Source organism: Cetorhinus maximus, chromosome 20, assembly GCF_964194155.1.
Source record: "Cetorhinus maximus chromosome 20, sCetMax3.hap1.1, whole genome shotgun sequence".
In the NCBI taxonomy this organism is placed as follows: Eukaryota; Metazoa; Chordata; class Chondrichthyes; order Lamniformes; family Cetorhinidae; genus Cetorhinus; species Cetorhinus maximus.
The window spans coordinates 22627747-22636671 of NC_135898.1; the positions used below are offsets into that span (position 1 = coordinate 22627747).

An 8925-nucleotide genomic window follows, 5' to 3' on the forward strand; every position below is an offset into this window, starting at 1 on the left:
CCCCCCACTCTCGCCCCCCCTCCCCTCCCCTCCCCTCCCCCCCCACTCTCGCAACCCCCCCACTCTCGCCCCCCCTCCCCTCCCCCCCCACTCTCGCAACCCCCCCACTCTCGCCCCCCCTCCCCTCCCCCCCCACTCTCGCCCCCCCCTCCCCTCCCCTCCCCCCCCACTCTCGCAACCCCCCCACTCTCGCCCCCCCTCCCCTCCACTCTCGCAACCCCCCCACTCTCGCCCCTCCCCCCCACTCTCGCCCCTCCCCCCGCCCCCCTCCCCCCGCCCCCCTCCCCCCCCGCCCCCCCCGCCCCCCCGCCCCCCTCCCCGCCCCCCTCCCCCCTCCCCCCCCCCACTCTCGCAACCCCCCCCTCCCATTCCCCCACCCCCCCTCCTCCTACCTCCCCCCTCTCTCGCCGCCCAGCCCCTCCCCCTCTCTCGCACCCAGCTCCTCCCCCTCTCTCGCCCCCCCCCTTCTCTCGCCCGCCCAGCCCCTCCCCCTCTCTCGTCCGCCCAGCCCCTCCCCCTCTCTCGATCCCGGTCCCGCCCCCTCTCTCTCCCGCTATTTAAACCTGTCCCCCTCGCGGTCACTGTCTGATGCGGGGTAGCCGGGCCTAGCGCAGTCTCCATAGTAACTGCCTCCTCAGCCTCGAGTAAGTGATTGAGCGCAGCATGGCCTGTTACAAGCTGGTGATCGTGCGGCACGGTGAGAGCACCTGGAACCAGGAGAACCGCTTCTGCGGCTGGTTCGACGCCGACCTGAGCGAGAAGGGGCTGGGGGAGGCCAAGCGGGGTGCCCAGGCTCTCCGGGAGGCCGGCTACCACTTCGATGTCTGCTACACATCGGTGCTGAAGAGGGCCATCCGCACCCTCTGGATCATCCTGGAAGGCATCGATCAGATGTGGCTGCCCGTCATCCGCACCTGGCGCCTCAACGAGCGGCACTACGGCGGCCTGACCGGCCTCAACAAGGCGGAGACAGCGGCCAAGCACGGAGAAGCGCAGGTTAAAGTCTGGCGGAGATCCTTCGATATTCCACCACCCCCCATGGATGAAAAGCACCTTTATTACGCCACCATCAGCAAGGTGAGGGGGTAATGATACCTTATTACTGCACCATCAGCAAGGTGAGGGGTAATAATGCCCTTATTACTGTGCCATCAGCAAGGTGAGGGGTAATAATGCCCTTATTACTGCACCATCAGTGAGGTGAGGGGGTAATAATGCCCTTATTACTGTGCCATCAGTGAGGTGAGGGGGTAATAATGCCCTTATTACTGTGCCATCAGTGAGGTGAGGGTAATAATGCCCTTATTACTGTGCCATCAGTGAGGTGAAGGGGTAATAATGCCCTTATTACTGTGCCATCAGTGAGGTGGTAATAATGCCCTTATTCCTGCGCCATCAGCAAGGTGAGGGTAATAATGCCCTTATTACTGCGCCATCAGCAAGGTGAGGGTAATAATGCCCTTATTGCTGCGCCATCAGCAAGGTGAGGGTAATAATGCCCTTATTACTGCGCCATCAGCAAGGTGAGGGTAATAATACCCTTATTACTGCACCATCAGCAAGGTGAGGAGTGCAGTAATGGGGTAAGGAGGCTGGGTGGGAATAAATGAATGGAGAGTGGAACAGACTAGAGGTAAGGGTGGGAAGGCTGGAGGGTGTGAATGACAGGGTGGAGGTGAGTGAAATCATGGGGGTGGGGGTAGCCTGTGAGGGGCACCTGTGGGGACAATCTGCTGGTTGCCATCTGGTGGGATGCTGAGGGGAAAGGGAGTATCTGCTGGGGCATCTGCTGAGGTAAATCCACTGAGGTGTAGAGAGGGCATCTGTTATGGCATCATTGGGACTATGGGGTACAGGCCCTCTTATGTTCCTGGTTGTGTTGGTTCTTATGCATGTGCCTTGCATGCTTGTACTGGCTCCGTAAGGCAAAACACAGCAGTTAAATCCTGTTCCTGATGGTGCTTCACTACAAGTGTTTCCACGTTTTGCTGTTTTCTATCTGGCCTGTTCTTTCTCTCTGTCCCTCCCTTGTGGGGAGACGTGCAGTTCCTCACGATGCTCTACCCATTCACACTCAGCCATTCGTTGCTGTCATGGAAACTTTAGTGCACCGCGTCCTCCTTAATTAGTCATTCTTAGAACTTCATCCTCCTCCTCTTTCCCCCTCCTCTACCCTCCCCTCACCACTATTGCTAATTGCTGGATCACTAGATGTGTAACTCTCCTCACTGAAACTAGTTACTGCCCAAGTACCTCTTGTACAATTAACCACGTGCTTGTCTGAGATTCACGTGAGATTCCTGCTGGAAAGTTGGCATCGTTTTCAAAATTAACAATCTTGCTCAGACTTTGTGGAAATGTCTCATTTTCACATGAGCTGCTCCTGGAGAAACCCACTAAATTTTTCTCCCAGAAAAGCACCCATTGAACAATCTTGCTCATCAATCAGTGGGGGAGGGAAGAAACTGTAAGCATTTGTTGACACTACTGCCCATTACCTGAAATCCTGTTGGTTTTTTTTTTAAACCTTAAGGTGTGATTTTTAAAGGGGGTTCTTGAGAATGCCATGGTTTCATTTGAAGAGCATTTCTCCCTGAAAGCGTTTTTATAAAAATTCAAACTCTACCATGGAGAGCCAGTGCAGACATGATGAGCTGAATGGCCTCCTTTGGTGCCATTAAAATTCTGTGATTTTGTGTATTTCTGGAACATTGGTACAGAAATACAAGATGCTTCCAAAGCTGTTGTGATTAGATGCTGTATTTTTAAAAAATTCTTGCAGTTTGAGCACCTTGTAGCTCTGAGCTGTGGTAGGATTTGGTGGCAGATACTGTTGTGCATAAAGATTAAAGTAATTAGCTCTGCATTAAAGTGAATTGAGAATTTATTTTTTTTGCATTGCAGGCACGCCGCTACGAGGCCTTAACATCTACTGAGCTGCCAACCTGTGAGAGCCTGAAGGACACCATTGCGCGAGCCTTGCCTTTCTGGAATGACGTGATTGTGCCACAGATTAAGGCTGGCAAGCATGTGCTGATTGCAGCCCATGGCAACAGTTTGAGGGGCATCGTCAAGCACCTTGAGGGTAAGCTACTAGCTGCTTGGCTGAGGTGTGGCTTCTTCGTGGGCATCAGCAACACCTTCGTGTATGTTATTCTGCCAAAAGTTGGCAGTAGGCTGTTTGACTGGGGTAGGCCTCGCAGGTGTTTCACTCGCTGGAAATGCATTGCAGGAGCCATGGTATTTTGCACTGGGCTTCTGGTGCCGCACTCTGCTTAACTTTGTGCCGATCAGCACTGGTCTGTATCTGGTGCTCTGTACCATGTCAGCCAATGCACTTCATTTGCTAAGCTACGGTCGGGGGGGTGGCTAGGGAATTAAACCTGAAAACATCAGGGAGGAAATCTGCTGTCCTCATACCTAGTCTTCCTGCACTAGACATAGCCCTGATCTTTCAAGGCCACCTGCCCCCCACTACAATCTGCACTTGTGCCACATGTGTGAATGCCAGTCACATGGTGCTGTAATCCTTTAAAAGTCATTTAAGGGGTGAGGCATATTAAGTAACTGGTTGCTCTCTGGAAGGTGTGGATTACAACTGACATTTGAGTTATGGGTGGCTTCATTCCCAGACCAGGGTCAAAGCTGTAGCCTGCTAAAGATCAACCAGCAGTGATGCTGCAGTTTGAGTGTGTGTGGGGCTTTCCACTTTTCTTTAAAGTAACAAAGTCTGTATTATATGGTGATGGGGCTGACTTCAGTCAGGCCCACTCATCCTGTGTGCATGCGCAAGCAATGGACATCAGTGTATAGTTCTAATTTTGCTTTTAAACACTGCAGTGACACATCAAATCCTCTTCCCCCTCAGCCTATCCTTATTAAAACTGGCCCTGTTCAAAAAAAAGTTAAAGCTGCGGTGTAGTGGCAGGATTTGCTCACCTGGTGGTGTAAATCATTAATCCAAATGGCTGCCCTTTACACACTGCACAGCCAGGCTCTGCTGTCACCACAGTGGAGTGACTAGAGTGACCCGGAGGCATGTGCTCCTGGTAATCTAGTGATAACACTGCCCAGTATAGTCCTGAGGTAGCCAAATTTAGTTGGGAGGGTAGATTGGAGCTGTGCTAGTTGTGGATATGATCTGATCATGTGGTTGGGATGTGTTGAACCAGTAATACAGACTCCCATTTTAAAAAAATATTCACGGGATGTGGGTGTCGCTGGCTAGGCAAGCAATTATTGCCCATTGCTAATTGCCCTTGAAGGTGGTGGTGAGCTACCACCTCCCCTAGTAATGCCACTGCCCCTGTTCCAGAGGTAACTGAGTTTAATGGAAGGGATATTAAAGTGCAGTGCAGTCACTGAAAGCTAACATGCATGTACAATTAGGAAAGCAAATGGTATATTGGCCTTTATTACAAGAGCATTTGAGTACAGGAGTGAAGAAGTCTTGCTGCAGTTGTATATAGCCTTGGTGAGACCGTACCTGGAGTATTGCATATAGTTTTGGTCTCCTTATCTAAGGAAGAATATACTTGCCATAGAGGGAGGACAACAAACTGATCCCTGCAATGGTGGGATTTTCCTGTGAGGAGACTGGGCCTGCAATCTGTAGAGTTTAGAATGACAGGTGACCTCATTGAATAATCAAAAATTCTTACATGGCTTGACAGGGTAGATGCAGGAAGGATGTATCCCCTGGCTGGGGAGGGGGGGGGGGGGGTGGTGGTGGTGGTGGTGTGTGTGTGTGTGTGTGTGTGCGCGCGGTGGTGGGGGCTCGAGAACCAGGGAACACAGTCTCACAATAAGAGGTCGGCCATTTAGGTCAGATGAGGAGAAATTTCTTCACTCAGAGGCTGGTGAACCTTTGGAATTCTCTACCCCAGAGGGCTGTGGAGGCTCAGTCACTGAGTATCTTCAAGGCAGAAATCGATGGATTTCTAGATATTAAAGACATAAAGGGATATGGGGAAAGTTCAGGAAGATGTTGTTGAAGAAGATGATCAGCCATAATCTAGTTGAATAGTGGAGTGGACTCAAAGGACTGAATGGCCTACTGCTGTGTTCCTACTGGGTGTTCTACGGTACAATATCAAGAATAGCCATGTTCCTAACTCATTTGCTGACTAGACACCAGGAGTTGCACTTCTGACAGCTAATCGAACTGTCCAGTGCTGCTTGATTTTTAAAAAGTCTTCCAACACTTCAAGAGACCTTTTGAAATCCCGTTTGGACAAAAGGTCACAGACATGAAACATTAGCTCTCTTCCTTTCTATACAGGTATTGCTTGACCTGCCAAGTCTTTCCGGCATTTTCTGCTTTATATTTCAAAAGTAACTTTGGTTAGAGATCTGTTGGGGTGCAGCACTGTCTGAAACAGGCCAAGTCATTAGAGGTTGCAGGGACTGGGGTGAAATTTGGGAGCCTTGTGCCTGGTATATGCATGTCAGTAAGACTAACAAGACAGATGTTTGTGAAAGTTTAATTTTTGTGATTTAAGCAGGCAGAAATAAAACCCAAGCTACAATAACCCATTTATTCCTCATGGATAGGGCATAAAGACGGTAAGTGAGCGCTTGGGGACACCTAGAGATATTAAAGACATGGTAGAGTACGGAGGGTTTGGGGGGTGGGGAAGAGATTTAAAAAAAGTGTATTCAATTTTTCCAGCAACTTCCTTTTCTGTACCCTCTATAACCATGCTGCACTGTCAACTTTGTAAGACCAGAGTTATCCTACTTGTGACGTTGGGATCCTCAGCTGGAGAGGGCTACGATACCACATTGCTGATTCTGTGACCTAAACTGCCCTCGGAGGTTGATCACTGAACTTGCCCTCTCCTAAAAGCAGTTTAAACAGAAAACTCGCTTGTGCTGTGGAAAGGTCACTCATCTGCCCCATCATGAAGTTTGTGGGTCATGTTACTATTTATGACAGTGCAGCCATTTGCATGCTCCTCTCACTGGTACAGATTCTGATGCTATAAATACTGCAGCAAACCCAGATTGTAACGTGAGTGAGCAGAGACACACTCCATAAAGGTCACAGGCATTCCAAGGAGCCCTTGTCACACCAACTCACAACTTGACCTGTGCGGAGTGCTCTAGCTGGTCTGGCAACTCTGCAATCTTCAGAGAATTGAATCCCTTCAGATTTCCAAATGAATGATTTTGAGAAATGATTTAGACAACATTGGACAATTCTAATATAAACTGGAGTTAGAAATTTGCATATAAAGCACTTAATTCACAGGTTCTACACAACACTGAAGATGAGTCTTTGCAGCTTGCACCATTCACAGTACTGATACAAGATCTAATGCACTGTCTTGTATTCTGTCTGACTTTTCTACTCAGCCATTAGCACAAAGTAGAAGCTTTGCCACTTGGGTGGATGGTGTGTTTGTGTTGGGGATGCAACTGTTGGCCTTAACCCTGGGTTACGAGGCTAATATCAGCCAGGATTCCCCACTCCGAATCATTAACCAGCCAGCATGTTGGGTAGGGACAGGGTCAGGTTTTGGTTGTGATGTCAGATAACTTAACTAACTTCAAAAGTGAAAATGGCTACTTGGACTAGATATCCTCCCTGGGAAGGAGGTGGGCAGAATGAAGTTGGCAAAAGTGAAGTCAGGCAGGCAGTACATTGATGCTGTCTACTAATATTCATGCTTCTGTCATCTCTAGACTTAATTATTCCTTTCCTGGTTTCCTATCCTCTTGACTCTTTAACTATCATTGTCATTCGCTCACTAATCTACACTGGCTCGCTGTCCAAACACATTTAAATTCCCTCTTAATAAACCCTCCCTATCTGTGGAGCCTCATTCTTCCATTCTCTTTCTCCCTCCCCCACCCCCAAATATCAACTAACTTGTCTTTGCTGTCTTGTCCCCTCTTTTTGTATCTGACCATCGGTGGCAGAGCAAGCCTTTTATCAGCTTTGCTTTGCCCTCTGGAGCTCTTCATTAAATCCCCTTTTTGTTAACCTTGCATTGATCAGCCTCTAGTCTGCAGCCTTTTGTGTTAATCAAAGATGTTATCTAAATCAAAGTTCTGTGGAATAGAAAAATGTGTTACAATTATGGCACTCAACATACAGCTTTCGCTCAGCTGTGTCACTACCATTACCCCTAGAGGAGTGTAGCTGACGGAGAGTCTCTCTTATCTGATTCTGTATGAGTGAAGTGTTATCACTGAGTCAGGGATGCTCCCTTTCAAATTGTGGAAATGTCCAAGTTTTATCTCTTGTTTCAGGCATGTCTGATGCTGCGATCATGGATCTCAACCTGCCGACTGGTATTCCGATCGTTTACGAGTTGGATGCACACCTGAAGCCCACTGGCCCCATGAAGTTCCTGGGAGATGAGGCAACTGTAAAGGCAGCCATGGAGGCTGTAGCAGCACAAGGCAAAGTCAAGAAGTGAAGCAGAGACAATGTACCGCAAGCCTTTGGGTGAAGATAGTGCCTGTAAACTACCACACATCGAGTCTACAAACGCTGCTGTTAAACCATTTTTAAAAATGTTTCTGTATGCAGTTATTTATCATGAAGAAATGTTAAATTAAACATGATTGGATCTGCTTTTATCTCTTTGTTTATCACCAGTCACTTCTAAACTGTTGGATTCAAAAATACCAAATTGCACCTGAATCATTCTGATTGTATTTCTGAACAATTTTCAATCATAAATACACCTATCTTTCTTTAATACCTGTAGGAGTCTTGCCTAGTGTCCCTTCCAACTTGTTGGCCATAAGGATCAATGTATTTGCCTTCAAAATGACATTTGTACTGGAAGTCGTATTGCCTAACGAATGGAGAGCCACACTGACACTATATGGGATGTCTCTTAAAGCTTGAGGTTCAGCTTTGTTGTTAGCTTTCTTTGGGAATCAGTGAGAGCCAGAGGGCACAGAGTTAAGGTGACTAGAGGGGGGAAATTTCTTACAGAACAAGTGAGTAATATTTGAAATCCACTTCCTGATAGGAAAAATTCGGTGATGGTTTTCAAAAGAGAAATGCAAGGTTACCCGGAGGGGCGTGAGATAGCTCTTCAAAGAGCTGGTACAGGCTCATTGGGCTGAATGGTCTTCTGTACTGTACCTCTAAACCTGGTCCAGTGGATCTATGTTAAGTGATGCTGACATGGTTCCTGGACTTGCTCTTTGAAGGAGCAGTCATTCTTTCTGCTTATTGCTCACAACCATGTCAATTCTTCATCCTCAAGTACCTGTCCAACTTACTTTTAAAATTACGGAATTAGCTCCGCAATCTTTTCAGGTAGAACCTTCCAGATTCCAACAACTCTGAGTAAAAACATTTCTCATCCCTCCCTTTAGATATTTTGCCAGAGATTTTAAATCAATGACATCTGGTTATTGACCCACTTGCCAGAGGGAATAATTTTTCTTTACGTTTACTCCGTCAGAACCTTGCATCACCTTGGAAATTTCTATTTGGTCACATTTTAAGCTTCTCTGTTCTGAAAACAACAATCCCATCCTTTGTCTCATTATAACTTATTTATTCATGGGATGTGGGCTTTGCTGGCTGGGCCAGCATTTATTGCACATCCCTAGTTGCCCCTTGAGAAGCCTTCTTGAATTGCTGCAGTCCATGTGGTGTAGGTACGCCCACCATGCTGTTAGGGAGGGAGTTCCAGGATTTTCACCCGAAGACAGTGAAGGAACTGTGATATATTTCCAAGTCAGGATGGTGAGTGACTTGGAGGGGAACTTGCAGGTGGCGGTGTACCCATGTGCCTGCTGCCCTCGCTCTTTCAAGTGGTAGAGGTCACGCATTTGGGAGGTCCTGTCAGAGAATTCTTGCAGTGCATCTCGTAGATAGTACACAGCTGCCACTCTGCGTTGCTGGTGGATGGGGTGCCAATCAAGCAGGCACCTTTGTCCTGGATGGTGTCG

The 8925-nt window shown here is 48.1% G+C and overlaps 1 protein-coding gene across 1 annotated transcript; it reads left to right on the top strand.

Moving 5' to 3' along the window:
• Positions 1-571: 571 nt before the first annotated feature.
• Positions 572-7590, top strand: LOC144694950 (phosphoglycerate mutase 2-like). The gene is made up of 3 exons (XM_078565755.1): positions 572-1077; positions 2905-3085; positions 7258-7590. The coding sequence occupies exons 1-3, from the start codon at positions 664-666 to the stop codon at positions 7425-7427; spliced, it is 765 nt and encodes a 254-aa protein (XP_078421881.1). The 5' UTR covers positions 572-663; the 3' UTR covers positions 7428-7590.
• The last annotated feature ends 1335 nt before the right edge of the window (positions 7591-8925 follow it).

What these genes read in the sequence shown, in the direction of transcription:
- LOC144694950 (XM_078565755.1), top strand. Translation starts at nt 664, where the DNA reads ATGGCCTGTTACAAGCTGGTGATCGTGCGGCACGGTGAGAGCACCTGG. An exon ending in ATTACGCCACCATCAGCAAG is followed by an intron (nt 1,078 to 2,904) that starts GTGAGGGGGTAA and finishes TTTGCATTGCAG; the next exon opens with GCACGCCGCTACGAGGCCTT. An exon ending in CATCGTCAAGCACCTTGAGG is followed by an intron (nt 3,086 to 7,257) that starts GTAAGCTACTAG and finishes CTCTTGTTTCAG; the next exon opens with GCATGTCTGATGCTGCGATC.